Source organism: Telopea speciosissima, chromosome 8 (genome assembly GCF_018873765.1).
Source record: "Telopea speciosissima isolate NSW1024214 ecotype Mountain lineage chromosome 8, Tspe_v1, whole genome shotgun sequence".
Lineage (NCBI taxonomy): Eukaryota > Viridiplantae > Streptophyta > Magnoliopsida > Proteales > Proteaceae > Telopea > Telopea speciosissima.
This window is the reverse complement of record NC_057923.1, coordinates 64,234,700-64,252,288: the sequence shown is the minus strand read 5'-3', so window position 1 is coordinate 64,252,288 and position 17,589 is coordinate 64,234,700. Positions and strand designations below refer to the sequence as shown.

The 17,589-nt window shown below is 40.0% G+C and overlaps 2 protein-coding genes across 2 annotated transcripts; one reads left to right on the top strand and one right to left on the bottom strand.

Moving 5' to 3' along the window:
* Window positions 1-1,403: 1,403 nt before the first annotated feature.
* LOC122672566 lies at window positions 1,404-8,222 on the top strand. Its single transcript, XM_043870027.1, has 8 exons — window positions 1,404-1,676; window positions 1,842-2,171; window positions 2,270-2,662; window positions 2,903-3,298; window positions 3,368-3,418; window positions 3,503-3,790; window positions 4,112-5,466; window positions 8,096-8,222. The coding sequence occupies exons 1-8, from the start codon at window positions 1,404-1,406 to the stop codon at window positions 8,220-8,222; spliced, it is 3,213 nt and encodes a 1,070-aa protein (XP_043725962.1).
* Window positions 8,223-10,401: 2,179 nt separating this feature from the next.
* On the bottom strand, window positions 10,402-17,198 carry LOC122638319 (AP-1 complex subunit sigma-2). Its single transcript, XM_043831226.1, has 7 exons — window positions 17,033-17,198; window positions 13,836-13,922; window positions 11,715-11,806; window positions 11,469-11,577; window positions 11,266-11,301; window positions 10,770-10,856; window positions 10,402-10,694 (listed from the first exon to the last, which is right to left on the bottom strand). Exons 1-7 carry the CDS (start codon window positions 17,033-17,035, stop codon window positions 10,623-10,625), a joined length of 486 nt encoding a protein of 161 aa, XP_043687161.1. The 5' UTR covers window positions 17,036-17,198; the 3' UTR covers window positions 10,402-10,622.
* Window positions 17,199-17,589: the final 391 nt, after the last annotated feature.

Here is a 17,589-nt window from a genome sequence, read left to right as displayed (position 1 = left end):
TTGGTGGGGAGACGCTATCGAAAACAATCAGTTACGGAGGCGTTGGTCAGCGCTTGGATTACCTCTTCACCGGTGACGGTCTTTCCTTTCCAGCCTGATATTTATCTCTTTAAGTTTGGACATGCTATGGATCTCCATAATGTCCTGGAAGAGACATCATGGACGGTGGCCGGAAACCTTATCGTTCTTGAACGATGGAGATCTACTAGAGACTGGGCATTTTCTCTTACAGCTTTCTGGGTGCAATTGCATGATCTTCCAGAGGAACTCTATGATCATGATTTGGTGGCAAAGTTAGCTGAGAAAGTAGGGGAGGTTTCGAAGTTGCTATTCATATCTAGAGTTAGAGGAGGGCAGAGGCTGCGTTATTATCGTGCCCGTGTTGTGATAAATATTTCAAAGCCTTTGAAAAAAGAATTGAAGATTAGAAGAATGGGTGGTCTGGATCAGAAGGTGAACATTAAATATGAGAAGCTTCCTATTTTCTGTTATTACTGTGGAAGATTGGGTCACGATGAGCAACGCTGTAAGCTACTTTTTGATGATGAAGCTAAACACCAGGCTGCTCATCAGTGTGAAAGATCAGTGCCCTGTGCAGACTTTGTCAGACGTGTTTTCTCCCCTCAACTTCGCTGTCCTAGTCCTGATGCCAGGCTTCTAGAAGAAGCTGTGGTGGTGCTACCAAAACCAAGGATTGATGCTTCTCCTCCTCGGAGACAGAATCAGCGGCAAACCGAAAAAACCAAGGCCGAAGTTGCTGGTTTGTCTGGAACTTCCCCCTCTCCTGAAATTCAGGGATCTTCTCCGGACTCTCAGCAGTTACTCCCTAGTCCCCGCCCAGATCAAGGTCAGTTTCCTTCTAAAGCCTCTTTAAAACCAAATTTTGAATTCTCGCATAATCCCAACGATCCTATAGACCCCACACCTAACCACCTTCTAAATATACCCCCACTAAATATGATCCCACCACCTTATCCATACAGCTCTCATCTTGGTCAACCTACCGAACAATTACAATCCCATTTATTTTCCCTCCTAAATTCCCTCCATCAAAATCCTGAGCTGGCACAATCCCTGGCAAATTTACTCCCCAACTTAACGGGTTGTTCCATTAATAACATGCCTGCATCGGGAGGGCAAGTGCCATCAGTTTCCAGAAATATGGTCCTTTCTATCCCTCCCCACCAAAACCAGGCTGGCGACCAAGTTCCCCAGATTCATGTGCCCCTAGTTCCAGCTCAAATGGGGGTAAAGTTGCAACCTTCAAAAAGAGTGAGAAGGGAAAATGAAGAAGTTATTGATCATATGGAGTCTGAGTCAAGCCATTTTGTTTCTGCTGGTTCTGTTTCTTTTTTAGAGGATACCCCCATGGAGGCTGGAGAGTTCCAGCTCCACGGGAGACGATGAAGATAATTGGTTGGAACTGTCAGGGGTTGGGGAGCCCCTCGACAGTTCGAGCTCTTTATAACCTCCTCAAGACTAATCAACCTGAAATTGTTTTTATCATGGAATCAAAAAGCAAATTAGCTGCGGTAGAGAAAGTGAAGAGAAAAGATGGTTTCCAGAATTGTTGCACCGTAGAGCCAAATGGATCCTCTAGGGGTTTAGTGCTCTTTTGGAAAGATAATGTTACTATTAAAGTCCTCTTTGCTGATAAGAATTATTTTGATGTTGAGGTCAGCATGGCTGCTATCCCTTCTTTTTTCTTTACCTGTGTGTATGGTGACCCCATTAAACATAGGAGAAAATTGGTTTGAGATCGCATTTCAGCCTTAAATCATCAAGGCAGTCGCTGGGTTTGTCTAGGAGATTTCAATTCCTATCTGTCTTGGCATGAGAAGGTGGGTGATTCTCAGAAATGTCATCATGATGGGGAGGTCTTCAGGGATTTTATTCAGACGTGTGGTTTTATGGACATGGGTTATAATGGAGCAGCTTACACTTGGAATAATAGGAGGGGAGGTTCTTCAAACATTAGAATTCGTCTTGACCGGGTGCTTTGTAACTCTGCTTGGTTGCAAGATTTTGAAAATGCTTCTGTTTTTATTAAGTCGACTATCAGTTCTAATCATTGTCCTATTCTTCTAGATACAGATGGTGGCATTTGCAGAGGCAAAAGGCCCTTCAGGTTTGAGTCCATGTGGACATTGCATGAAGACTTCAAGAATGTGGTGAGTAGGGCCTGGTCTATTCAGAGTACAGGTTCGATTTCCAGTTAGGTTCTAAGGAAAGTTAGTCATTGCCGTGGAGTTTTTAAAAAATGGAACAGGAGGTCTTTGGTAATATTCAGGAAAATATTAAAGCCTTGAAAACCCAGTTGGAACACTTACAAAGCATGCCGAGATCAGCCTATTCACAGTCCAAGGAATCAGAAATTCAAAGATCCCTTGATTTAGAGCTTCAAAAAGAAGAGGAACTGTGGCGTCAAAAGTCGAGGGTAGATTGGCTAAAAGGAGGTGACAAGAATACAGCTTTTTTCCATGTGACAACTTTGAAGAGGAGACATAGAAATAAGATCTTGAAGATCAAGTCCTCTTCGGGGGAGTGGTCTTCTTCGGAGAGGGAGGTTTCTGATATTTTATGTAATCACTTTCAGTCTCTGTATTCTTCTGAACCCTTGAATAATATTGCTCTTAATTTTGTCTTGGATGCGGTGCAGCCGGTTGTTTCAGATGAGCTTAATTTGATGCTTTGTGCCACCCCAAAAATGGAGGAAATCCGTAGAGCTTTGTTTGACATGGCCCCTTTAAAATCCCCCTGGCCCTGATGGCCTTTCACCCATCTTTTTTCAAAATATTGGGATGTGGTGAAAGAGGATCTTTTCGGCCTAGTGGATGAATTTTTTAGGACTGGTGTGATCCCAAATGAGCTTAATAAAACCTTTATTTGTCTCATTCCCAAGGTGGGGGCTCCGGAGAATGCTGATCAATTTAGGCCTATTAGCCTTTGCAATATTACTTTCAAGATCATCACCAAAGTCATAGTTGATCGTCTCAAAGGAGCTTTGGATTCGATTATCTCCCCTAGCCAATCGGCTTTTATTCCTAATAGGCTCATATCTGATAATGTCTTGGTGGCCCATGAGCTATTCCACTTTATCAAGAAGAAGAAGAAGGGAAAGGAAAATTTCTTGGCTTTAAAGTTGGATATGGGCAAAGCCTACGACAGGTTGGAGTGGAAATTCATTGATGGTATGCTTCGAAAACTAGGTTTCAGTAATTATTGGGTGGATCTTGTTATGACTTGTATCACTAGTGTTTCATACAATCTGCTTATAAATGGTTGTGTGAAGGGTGCAGTAGTCCCTTCTTGGGGTATTCGTCAAGGGGACCCTATTTCTCCTGCAATCTTTATTCTCTGCTCATAGGCTCTTACTGCTGTTATCAACCAGGCTGAGGGTGCTGGTTTACTCAGGGGGGTTAGAGTTAGACATAGAAGTGACCCTATAACTCACCTTCTATTTGCAGATGATTGTCTTCTGTTCACTTGAGTTGATTTGCAGGAGGTAAATACTCTTAAGGAGTGTCTTGACTTCTACTGTGAAGCTACAGGCCAAACAATAAATTTCCAAAAATCCAGTCTGACTTTCAACCCTAACACTCATGACAGAATCAAGAGGTGGTTTGCTAGAAAACTCAAGGTCAGACAGGGTGATGGTCCTTCAAAGTACTTGGGTCTTCCTACTCATTTCAGTGTTTCCAAGAAGGATGTGTTCAATGAGGTTAAAGAAAGGACTCTCAACAAAGTTCAGACCTGGACGGAAAAGTTGCTCTCTCATGCTGGGAAGGAGGTTCTTTTGAAGGCGGTTGTTGCTCCAATGACTAACTATGCGGGCTCACACTTTAAATTACCTATGCTTTTCACAATGCTATGTCAAAGGTAGCTTCAAATTTTTACTGGGGTGATTCCGAGGAAAAATGACAAATGCACTGGATGTCTTGGCAACGGTTATGTAAATCAAAAGCTAGAGGAGGATTGGGGTTTAAAGATACAAAACTTCAAAATAAGGCCTTGCTAGTTAAAGCACCTTGGAGATTGTGGTCTTCCCCGGATTCCCAGTGGGCAAAATTTCTTAAATCTATTTACTTCCCAAATGGTGATTTTTTGGAAGCTAAACTGGGGAGTATGCCTTCTTGGGGCTGGAGAAGTCTTATTCCGTGATGTGCTTCTTGAAGGTTTGGTTTGGAAAGTAGGAGATGGCAAAAAAATTACTATTTGGAATGACAAGTGGATTCCATTCCTTCCAAATTTTAAGTTGAGTATCTCAAAGCCCGATGGATGCTCTATTGCTATGGTGTCCGACCTTATTGATTCTTCTTCTAGATGTTGGAAGATGGGGCTGATTAGAGACATTTTCAACCCTTTTGAGGCTTCTGAGATTTTAAAGATCCCTCTTAGCTTGCTTCCCAGAGAAGATAGAAGAGTTTGGGGTGCTACAGCAAATGGGGTGTTCTCCGTTAAATTAGCCTATGGGCTGCTGGTCAGAAGAGAGGAGGAGAATCACAAGGCTCTGGCTTCTTCTTCAAGAGTTAGGAGGTGGGAATGTATTCCAGATTCAGTGTGGAAGAGATTATGGTCGATTGATACTCTTCCAAAAATTAAGTCATTTCTCTGGAGATCTTGTAATGAAGCCTTAGCCATGGGAGAAAACTTAGTGTCTGGCAAAATCCATATTGATCCCTGCTGTTTGAGATGCGGTTCTGCTGTGGAATCTATAGATCATCTGCTGTTTGAATGTACTTTCGCTAGAAGCGTCTGGTTTGGTTCTCCTCTACAGTTCTCCCCTCCAACTGACGTTCCTTGTTTGGTGGATTGGATCCAAAGTTGGGACGTGTGGTTTCGTGAAGATAAGCGGGTAGCCAAAATTGCTCTCTCAAGGGCTTCCTTCTTATGCTGGTATCTTTGGAGAGCTCGCAACGAGCTAGTATTCAGTGGTAAAGCTTGGTCCCCTGCTGACATTATTCAGCTGGCCGAAAATGCTTTCATAGAGTTCGCAGATGCAAATAAAAGTGTTGCGCCAAGCTCTCTCGGGGGAGCTTACAACAGTGTTTCTCTAAACCAGCTTTGGGAACTCCCTCCTGCTGGATTTTTAAAGGTGAACTGTGATGCTACTAGTTCAGCTTCAAAGAATTTTGGTGGTTTGGGTGTGATTCTGAGAAATCACTGTGGTTCGGCTTTGCTGGCTCGCTCTATTCCTACTCACTTTGGCTCCATTATCCAAGGGGAGATTCTAGCCATTCGAAATGGAGTCTCAGCAGCTCTTGAGATGGGAATTGAGAATGTCATGGTTGAATCAGATAATAAGGAAGCTATCGATTTCATCAAAGGAACGAAAATTCCTGCTGTCGAAGTGGAAGACTTAGTCAGGGACATTCTTTGGTTATCAGAGAAGTTCTCTTCTGTTTCTTTTTCCCATATTCCTAGGACTATGAATAGTGTGTCGGATGCCCTAGCCAGGAAGGCCCTGTCAGTTGGGTGTATGACAGATTGGCTGCTTTCCATTCGGTGGCTTCATGACCTGTGTGTCAATGAAGCAACTGGTTGTACTCACCCCCCCTCATTTTTCAGTAAATTTCCCCTTTACCAAAAAAAAAAAAAAGTCTAAGCAAGCTCGAAAAACATAAACAAAGGTACCAATGGCCAATATTTTGCATGAAATAACACGGCTAAACCCATAAGCATGTGCAACGGAATGCATCCATACCCCCACAAAGGACCTTTATCTGCTCTATTTCCTGGGCAGGTCCATTTCCTCAAGTTCTTCTAATAGAGGGGCTAGAAATGACCACCCTACCCTTGCTCGAAGACACTGCCCAGATAGGGTCCACTCCCCTCTATTAGAGGAACTTGGGGAAATGGAGCAGACAGGAAATGGAGTAGATAAAAATACCAATCAGGTGCCACAGAATGTATCCATATCCACAGTCGTGCAGCCATCTGCACAACCGTTTACTCATGATCTAAATGTTGTTTGGTAGTAAGAATTTGTAGAGAGAGCTCAGACCGGTACTAAGTTAGTAGTTAGTACTACATCATCAATAGAGCCTCTTTTTACACCCTCCACCCCCTCCCCCCCCCCCCCCCTAAAAAAATTATGGAAAAAGAACGCAAAGCGATGATATGCCTCGACATGTACCTACGTCCAAGCACATTCGTGAAATGATCAATGCAACCCTAGTCTTTTTCACCTTTGCAAGGGGTGTGTCGATCATTTTGTACGTGGTTGTGCCTGGGCGTAGGTACACACCAAGGCACAACACCAGTTAACATTCTTTCTCCCAAAAAAGTAATAGTTCTATTACTTTATTTTTTATAGTCATAGACTCTAGAGTCTAAAACTCTCTTCTTTTTTTTTTGTGGATAAACATAGACTCTAGTACTCCTTAGTACTTATAGAAGATCGAAGTACAAGTGTGTACGACCAAACCAACCGCGATCCATCCATGGCAACTTATTTTCAAGTCCAACAAATTGAAGGAGAAATAATGCAATCATCAATGATTATTTTCCTTTCCTTTTTTTTTATTTTTTATTTTGGGGTGAGGAAGGGACGAAAACCATTGTAAATTTACTTAAGAATTAGCATTTAGTTTAGGGAAGTACAAGTGTTGTTGGGTGCATTGATGTATTGGGAAAGAGAATGAATCGTTATCCTCTTCTGTTACAGCACGGTGCTGTACTACATCGTGTGGTGCTATAGAGGTCATGTGGCACAACGGACCCCACATGGTGCACATGATCTCTGTAACCGCCGCACGATGCAATACAGCACCGTGCTGTAACAAGAGAGGATAAAAATTCAAGAGAACCACACCCGGTTGCGCGCATACCGCCCTTGCGCCAAGACATGGGCACCCGAATGACTGTCGCATCCCTTGGAAAGATGGAAATTACCAAAGGTATGACAGTCATTATGCACACCCTTGTGTTTGGGCGCAGGGGTGGCGTGCGCTACACTGGCATTCTTTCTCCCTAATTTATATTTAATTGAAGAAGAGGGAGGTAGGTTAGTTGGGAGCATGGTTAGTAACCTCAGATCAGATTGGCTGATATCGACTGGATTGGATAGGTATTGGCCAAGGCTGATCCCGTCCAATTAGACCGTACCATCCAGGTTTCACTAGATCGTTCCTTGGATCGGATAACTCGCCAATTTTTTGGGTTTTTAATCAATATTTTAGGGATTTTTTTTTTTTTTTTTTTTTTTTTTTTTGCCCGCTTCATACCAATTTTTATTAATATTTTTGACCGATCCAATAAAACTTGGATTTTGGTTATTTTTAAACGATCAGGCCGAGTTTAACCGATCCCAAGTCCGAAACCTGGATTTTGAACCTCGGTTGGGAGAATGGAGTACAAGTAGTGGGCCTGGCAGTAGTACAGAAAGGGGCAGTAGTACAGAAAGGGTGAGGGGTGTTGATGGGAAAAGGACCGGGATTGTAATTGGATCCATCGATGGTTATGCTCAGTACTTTGATGATTTGGGGTTGGGGTTCTGTACTGTTTGTACTGTGTACTGTGTAGTTTGTACTACAAGAAGAGAAAGAAGAGAGCCCTTTCATTCCTTCCTTCCAACCGTCCTCCCGCTCCAGTGACTCCACTACTACTCCCTCGTCCTCCTATATATGTAATGAATTATAAACCCATGCATACAGTAAATTAACCATTCCATCTGGCATCTGCAGATCAACCCACATTTTGGGCATTTGGGATTTGGGAATTGGGAATTGGGAATTGGGAATTGTTTCCCTTTTCTTTTCAAGTATTTTTCAAAACTGGGAACATATATAGGAAGAAAGCCGATCGATGAAATGGAAAGAGACTTCGAAGGGAAGCGAGATAGGTATGTATGCATGCATGCATGAGTGGAGAAAGCAGCAGAAATGGCAGACGGGGATGAGGCAGAGCATGGGGTGGAGTAATCAACAGTCACGGGAGCTGTCGTTGCTCTCCCCATGCACTGCCTCTTCCCTGGCTCTTTCTCTCTCTCTCTCTCTCCTCTCTACTCTCTTCCCCCCTCTTTCCATTTTTTCCCTCTTCATTTCCCCATTATTTTTTTCCATTTTGCCTTCTGTATAATGATGTTTGGATCTAGTTTGTATCCTGTTGTGAAGTTTTCAGAAGATATTGTTTTTGGTGATCCCTTAAAGCATCCTCTCCCAGCAATCAGAAACAAGCCTGCATTTCCAGAGAACCGTTCTGAAGCACCCAAAAGAAAGTGAAATTTGATCGAAGCTTTCGTTGCTCTTAATTATTACTCTGAGGGTATGGAGGCTGGCCCTTCTCTGCCTCCCTATATATGCTCCATCAACTCCCTTGTCTGGAACTGCAGAGAGTTGTTTAGCTATGCCCCCTACAGTTCGTGAGCTGGAAGCACTAAATACACTACACAAAGAAAACCTGCTCTGGTTTTTGAATTTGAATCCAAGTTACCTTGTAATAACAGCAGCTTTTGGGTTACTCTGTCTTCCTAATTGCTTTAACTTCAAAACAGAGCCGGTGGTTTAATTCTAATGTGGCATCAATCAATCAATCATCCATCACTCTCTGTGCTTTACATCTCAATAATTGGAGCGTTTTAGTCTCATTTCTTTTAACAATGGGAGCTCCTTTCTTGTGTTTAGCACTGCATTTACACAGTAACTAGCAACAGGAAAGGAACAAATGCAATTCTTGATCAGTTTGCAGGCTTCTAACCAATTTTTTTACTCGCATAAACAGCGAATTACTGTCGTGCTTGATCATCAAATTAACAATGCTCTTGATTTTAACCCAAAAAAAAAACAATGCTCTTGATTTATTTTTATTTTCTTTGAAACTACATGCAACCGCACAGAGGGCAATAGGGATTCTCTACTTCCAAGCTGCCTAGCAGGACCATGTTGCAAAGACCCAACAAAGTAGGAAATGACCGTCTTACCCCAAGTCGGACAGCTCAGCAATAGAGGATCAAGATCCCACAGAGGTTGAATTACTGTCGTCTCTAACGACTCTGCCAGCATTTTTTCTTTTTTCTTTTGAGGTAACTCTATTCTGTAAGCAATTTCGGGAGAGTCAGCAGCAAATGTATGAGAAATTTTTTATTAGTCTATAAACTTAGGGAAAAATTTTTACGCCGTGTTAATGTTTATCGTTTTTTTTATATTTTATTTTCTCTCTTCTCCTGACCCTCTTTTTCCTCCTTAACATGTTAAACCCTGTTGATGAACTGTGCCATCCCTTAATTTGCCTCATTGGATAGGCATGGGGGATTCTATTACATGCCACCGGTGTGTTGATTCCCTCTCCATAACATATATAATAGTAATAGTACCATTTATTCGTCTAAGGAAATAGTTAAACCTGTCTAAGAAAATTACAAAAAAAACCACATATAAACTATGAAAAGAAAATAAAAACTCATTCGCAAGGCATGCTTTGATGAACTTATCAAAGTTAAACCATTTTTATTGTGCCACATGGAATGATGATATGACAATTCTAACTGTTGAATTGATAGTATATAACTATAAATTTTGGATTATCCATGTGTCAAATTTCATAACTTGATTTAATAGAATATCCTCCCATCAATTACCATGCAGCCCCATGTATATTCATGTACATATATTGTATTTTTTTTTTTGGTAGAAGCACATATATTGTACTATGACCACTATTTTGCAATCTTCCATAGTCCTGAATTTTCAAAAATATATTTTTTCACTTGATAAACTCTGAATTGGGCTGAACTTTTGCGTGTAAACAAGGTACCTTAGGGCCTGTTCACATCACAAAGTTTACCACAACCTCTCACATAACAGATTTTGGTCTGTTTTGATAAGCTTATCAACGCGGTCCTTTCTGAGAAGTTCTTTCCAATACATACAGGTTAGCACATTCATCAACCCGCCTTACCAGAACCTCATTGGTTAGGTAAGGGTAAATATTTCAATCTGGTTAGGATAGGTAGGTAGAGTGAGAGTATGGTATTTAAACCCTTTACCTAAAGAGGGAGAGTAGGGGTAAAACTGCTACCCACCCAACCCTAAACCCAACTTATAAATACCCCCCAGTCCCCCACCCCGATGTGAAAGTAGAATTCAACCCGACTCACTACTACAACTGGCTAGTGACCTTACCAGCAGAGCACCATCATTATCCACCTAAATTGATTTGATTTTTCACAATATTAGTGGAATAAAAGCAGCTAGCTCTACATATCATCTTATCCCTAAAGAGAAAAAAGGTACAATTGAATAAGGTGTCCATAATGGGCCTAATGGCACTATCCTTTTATCAAGATTCAAGAGCATCCACTAAATGGCCGAAAAACAGCCAGAGAAATTATGGAAGCATCATATTAAATACATTTAAAATCATGTATAAACCAACCCTACCACCCCCCCCCCAAAAAAAAAAAAAAAAAGGGACTGACAATCATGTCTGATTTTATAAAGCTTGCACAATCACAATGGGCATTGGGCAGTGCAGCTCACAGGAGCCCTTCAAGCTATGGAAAATACAGAGGAATAGAAGATATGAATCATTTTTAACATGGTCCAATCACACAAGAAGAAGATTGTGCATTTCACTTATCAAACAATACCAAGTATTAACAGAAGACTAATGCAATGGGAACCCTACTTAGTTGCTTGAGCAATCATATTACTTATTGAGCTGGCCTGCTCTTTTGCTGTCTCCACTAAAGAATCCTGCAACCAAAACAGGATCTTCTCAACAACCATGCAAATCATGTAAATGGAAGAGTCTTATCTGATCAAAAATACCTGTGCAGCTATAAGACGTGCAACTGTCTTCTTGCTGGACTCCTGAAGTTCACCAGCAATTAAAATCTCATCCAGTATGTAGTAGGCCTGTCAAGTTCGCATTCATAAATTAAGAAAAAGGGTAATCCTTGCAAGAATACAGGCAATCCAGCTATACATATGATCCAAACTGCAACTGTAAGTAGTCTTCTTTTTCTATTTCTTTTGGGGGGGAGTGTGTTACTAAGTAGGCTTCCTTCTGGATGGGTCCAAAACCCCAAATTTTGCATGGGGAAGGAGGGGAAGGAAGAGGGGGAGGCCAATTATTAAAATGGTTGCTGTATTTTGTTTAATTATCAGGCCAAAGCTTGGTGGTCCACAGAAAAAATTCAGCAAAGTGATGTGTAAGTTGAGAGCCAGAGAGGCATCTAAATTACAGCATATAGGACAAAATATTGTATACATCAACCAGGAAAGAAACAGCTGTTCTTGTACAATAATAAAAGGAGGAACATACCTTGTGGAAATTGAAGATTAAGTCCAACTCACAGACCTAAGGAGGGTACAAATTTTTTTTTTGGGGTGGGCGGGGGGGGGGGGGGGGGAAGAGAAAAGAAAACAAATGGTAAATCAATAATAACCATGCATTGTAACCAAGATTAAAAAAAATGCAATTTTAAAGCATCAATTAAAGTATGCTTCGTGATTAAGTTCACTCACACTGCCAAAATAGCGGTCTAGTATTTCAACAAAGTGGTGAATTATTTCGAGTGTCTCTAACTCATTGTCATCCTGGTCAATACACATGCAGAAATAGAGGCTGGCATATCTGTGATGATGTTTGCAGGAACTACGTCAATTATTTGTCTCTAAGAAAGCAAACTGCCCCCTTCCAAAAGGAATTCCCAGTATAATTGCAGGAAACAGCAAAATCAAAAACAGAACCTGGTGGTGATCATGTTCTACCTTTTATATACAACTTTGTATCCTCTCCACTCAACAAAGTTACAAAGCTTAGGGCCTCGTGTAAGAATCACTCCACTTAGCTCTCGAAGCACCTTTCGATAGGGATGAAAACATTTGGCTATGTTAGAAATGCACAATATTGTCATATTTAATTAACCAACAATTCCTTTTTTCCGAAAATATAAGAATGAACAATAGTTTCACCAATGGAGCTAAGAATGAAGAAGCCAAAATTTGTTGCAAATATTCATATTCCACCAAACCCCAAAATTAACTCCATCCTTCCACACTTCTACAGAATATAAATTCTCTCTCTCTTTCTCAAATGTCATTTTTAAAGCCATCAACTACAACAAGCAATAGATTTAGATGATGCTACAAAGAGAAACATGTAAAAGGTCAACCATCTCCAAGCAGTGATTGATTATAGCCACTTGAAAACCACAACCAATACAATTTCAATTGCACAATGCACACTATTCTCAGTCAGACTGAGAATAGTAAGTCCCCTAATGAAAATTCACAAGCTAACGACTTTGATAGGTTTGCATCAAGCAAAGAAAGATGCCCTCGAGGAAATCTCAGTATATTAAATAGCTCTTCTGCTCATATGGGACATAGTTATTCAGCCAGAAAAAGAAGAAATAGATCACAAGGTGTTGATAAAAAAGGATTTGATTGTATGGTGGGTTCAAATGTTGCAAAGACAACTGATGATAATCCGCAATCAATGTCTAAAGTAAAAGGGATATCAGCTGTCCCAACATTCATATATGTGAATTATACAAAGATACAACTACAAATCATTTCATTCTTGCTCACTTAAGGAAACCAAAGAGAACATTGTTACATGAAAACATTAAGGAGAAGAAACATCATTGGTTCTAAAATATATTAACAGCTTCAAAAGCATTGAAGTTAACATTGACCTTTTTTATACCTAAGAATAAACTTTTTTTATTTTTGCTTCTTTATTTCTATAGAAGATTGGCCCAACACATATGCACCAATAAATGAAAGTTAGCATTTATTATTTGGACAAAAAAAGTTATGAAATGATTATTTATGGGTAATTATAGCAGCAACAACCTTGACCTTGCACTAGTTACCATCACCAGGTCATGTCTTCTGCCATGTGGCAAATTTAGCTAGGTGAGGATGGGTTGAACAAAAAAAGGGCCTGGTGTGGGTTGGTTCAAGTGATAGAGGACCCAACACCAATTTCACTGGTCAACTTTCATCCTAAAAAGAGGCACTGGAAGTCTGGAAGTGGAAAAAGATAAGCTTAAAGTTTCACAAAATTACCAAATGACATTTCATTCTAATGGAATCTAGTCGCATTTATAGTTCTGGGTCATTTTGAATCCAAGTCTAAGACACCTCTCCTACTTGTCTCGAGTTGAAACTGGACCCATCAGAAGGGTGTAGGCCTCCTTTATCACATGGACCCACCCATGGTTAATGATGGGGTGAGACATCACGAATGTGAAACATCACAAACAGTCATTGTTCATACAAGGACCCTTTATTTTATAACTTTTTTTTACAAGTAATACCCTCCTATAAGTAGTAAAATTTTCTGTCCATCAAATATTATAGTTAAAGGCAGCTATTGTCTCATGTTAGCCTGTGGATAAAAAATATAAAGTAATATGTACAAAATTCCAGAGAGATGAGCAATTTGATTATTAAGTATCAGCAATCCGTCTTTTGAGGATGGTTATAGGCAATATGGAGTAGACATGCTCAGCAAAAGAATTTCATGGCATCAAGCATCAACCCTCAGGATTTTGTATGTGATTGGTAACCTATCCTGGAATTTGATAATCTAACATCCAGATAAATATCTCTTTGATATTTTGTATGCTTCTGTATAGGATGCACCATTACATTTGTATTATGTGTATAACTTCGGTTTATCAATCAACCATAATTTTGGTGCGGCCAATCAAAAAAAGATTCTCATTATTGCCAAAAATACAAAAAGGTGTCGGCCTCATAAAACCATAGTGACCTGAGTAATTAGACTTTGAACATATGTTCCAAGTAATGATGCAAGATAACAAGGATGACTCGGTTTAATAGCATTTTTTCGTAATATAAGGACCAAGGAAATTTTACCTTTGATCTTTCCTTTTGGGAATAAGGAGAATACCATTTTGTCAACCTCACTTTTCCTTGTCGACTGATAAGAAGCACAAATTGAATCTGGAACAAACAAAAAAATATAACAACATTAAAGCAGCAAAAGGTAGGAACAGTATGTCTCTAGACCACATGTGATCAAAAGAAACTAGGGGCTTAACCATTGGACTAGCACATCTTCAAACTGTATTTCATACTGATTCAAGGGGAGTTTCTCAATCAGATGAAGACACGACACATTTCTTAATTATTACTATCAGCTTATTCAAGAGTTTATCAAGGACTCTGTTGATTCAGAATCATGGGATGGTACATGTCACTCATGTCTGAAAACTACAGATGCATTCATGTAAGAACGGTTTTTCAAGTCAACCTAGACGTATGCAGTTTGACTGCTTCAAGATAAAGGTATTTAGAGTAGAAAATAGATGATATGAATATAAACTTATACAAGAAGCAGACCTGCTGTTTTGATTGGTATTCCAATCAAGAAACAAAAACAACATGGACTTCAAGGGAATTCCTAGAAGGTGAAGGTCTTGATTTTCTAAACAAGTTTAATGCGACTAGACTTCTTTCCAAGCAAAGAATTATTTTTCAAATAAGTATGATTCGATTAATTTTAAAATTTCCCACGGAAGCTTCAAAGGTAAGAAAGAGGAGGATAAGATAATGTAGACTTTTCATAGTTATCCTTCCTCAAGGAAAACTTTAACTCCATTTCCTAATTTCTGTGATCTCTAGGGCATCTCCATTCTCCATAACTGTTCAGATAAAAAACCTAGATTCATCTCTTGAAAAGTTCAGGTTCATTCCAACCTTCTCTTTCAGTTGGCATACAATGTCACATGTTATCAAGTTGTCCTTTTTAGGTTGCCCTGGCTCCTATAGAAAGATTCTCTGATGCATCTCAATCAATCTTAAAACCCCATGAGGGTTTTAAAGGTAATAAACCAGGGATAGACCCATCAAGGTTACCATTCCTTCTAGAGAACTTAGTACAATCCGAAAATCCAGACTATGGATCTCAAATGCAAGCAGGCCCAATAATCAAATCCGTGATCAGATTTGAGAAAAATGAGGCAATTGCATTGTTAAGTAAAGGAATCAGATCGATGGACGGGGAGGGAAAAGAGATGAAATTGATCTTCTTGGGAAGAGAAGAGAAGAAAATACATTTGGGATACCAATCCCGTATGCATTACTCAATACTAGCACCAAAACTCTAACAAAAAAACTCATTCTTTATTCGAATGATCTTTAATTGATGGGGGGGTGTATTATGTATATAATACCTTCTAAAATTCCTAATTTGACTTATAAAAAGGGACTCCTAATCACACTCACACACTCAATAAAGTAAATAAACTCAAAACAAAACTCTATCTAGATATTAAGTATCAATAATCTAACTCAAACAATCAACTCAACTACTAACCCCATACACTAACCTTATCCCCATTTTATGGGCTTACAAATTAGACCAAATGCAACTGCATCACAATTCTTACCTGTTTCCAATCTCTTGCATGGTTTCTACAAGTCAGAATCCAAAAGCATATTTATCAATACCTCCCCCTCCGACCTTCCCCCCCAACACCCCTCCCCCCCCACCCCCCCCCCAAAAAGAAAGAAGGATCTCAAGACTCACGAATTTAGTGACCTTGGATTTCCAAGATGTAGCACAAGGTATTAGGAAAGCTATCCCTCAACCTCGCAAGCTTACATCCCCATAAAAAACCAATCTCCTCCCAAGCTTCACAAAAGAAATTAATGTCGTTTTTGAACAACTGGGAAGCTTCAACCCATCCGTACCAGTAAAACCCTCCACATATATCAAGGTTTTTACCGTGTTGAAATGTCCACACTTGTGAATCCCCACAAAGGTGAAAGGGAAAGGATAGAAGGGATCCCATTGCAAAATGCTTCATTTTATCCTTGAAAAGAACCTAGTCCAAAAAAATACCAAATAATAACATCAGCTTTCTAACTGTCCCCATTATAGATCTCTCATTAGCAAGTTTTATCCAAAATCTGTCTATGAAAAAGGCTACCTAACTCAAAGAGATGGAAAGATTTTCTCTTAACATCATGGACAGCTTCAGCAATGATTCTGTATGCCCTTCAGATTAACAGCTGAATTCATTGGTACAAAATTTTAAGTAAAATGAAAATGTAGTTTGTGGAAGAAGAAAAACGCCCTCAAAAATAGGATGACTCAATGTCATATATGATCACAGAAAATGTATCTCTTTTGTTTTTATGGTGTTCTCTGTCGTCTTTTTCAAGGACAATTCCAGTTCTTAGTATCAATCTTCTAATTGGCGTAATGAAATCTTGGGAGACTGTTTCTGGTTTGTTTTCCATTCTTCAATTGTTCACCATTGTTGTACTGCTTTTGAGGGCAAGGGACAAACTTAGCCTAACACCCCCTTCTGTTGTTTTCCCTTTTCTCTTCCTTTTCTCGTGATTTTGTTTCTTCATTCTACAAAAAGGACTGGTTTCTTGGCCCCAATAAAAAGCATCAAAGATTGCTTATGACAAGGATCCGAAACATCAAAGGACGCAGCCAAGGGGCAATCCCAATCTTAACAACTAAAATGTTTGGGCCTTGTTTAGAACACTTATATTCAACACTACACACTTCCAGTTGGCCATATCGATCCCTGTCAAGAACATAAAGTAGGGATCACAAACTCACAAAAACCAAAAAAGGTTAACTGTAATCATGCATAATGTCCATACTATAGGAATCCAGTGTCTAGGATGGATGGCAAAGCCTAAAACATAACGTGTGAAAGCACCAAACCGGTCCGAAGTTAGATCAATTGACATATGCTTACAATGGTGCACCCAAAGTTTGGGGCAAAAATAAAGTAAAATCCACAAAACACATCACAACTCTAGCTTTCCCTCCATGATCCTCTTCGATTCACCCAGAAGGTTCAGTGGGAAATCAATCAACACAATAAATATCAACCTTCACGAAGCATAATTCATCATCAAAGAAATAAAAAGCAACACCAAATGATGTGGGACTAACTGTTTCAAATAATATTATGGCTCGTAACTGAGATGTAAACAGAGTGAAATCAATAGAGAATCAAACCATAGTTCTGCAGACACGGGCAACTAAAGAAGAGAGAGGGGTATTTTCAAGGACGAGGAATCACCATTTTAGCGTTCTTATCCCGGAAACTCCCGCCTTTTCTCAGAAGGTCAACGAAGCTGAGCTAACGAGTAACCAGCTTCGAAAGATGTCACGCCCAAGGAAACCTAAAATCGCGGGGAGAAACACAGAGTAGCAAGGTTAGCTGACCCTCGTCGTTGGAGCAGATCTGTCGAGTTTATTTTCGTTCTTTTCTCTTTAGAGCCGTAAGGGTGTCCAAAAAAAAACCGGTAAAACCGGACCGGTCCGATTCGCTTAACTCGATTCAAACCGAGCCAAGGGCGTAGCGATTCGTTTCGTTTGTGGGTTAGAGCACAATTCAGATTCGTATTGGTTCGGTCTAAACCGATAGGCCCGATTGATAGAAATGAACGCGAACCGAATACTACAAGCAACCCCCAAACCCAAAACAAACACTACCTAATTCTTACCCAAAACAGACTATACCCAGGTTGTAAACCGAACGGAACCGAAACTGATACTACAAACCGAGCCCGATCCCAATCTGATCCGAAACAAAAAATCATATTGATTCATCCTGTTTCCCTGAAACCCGCGACA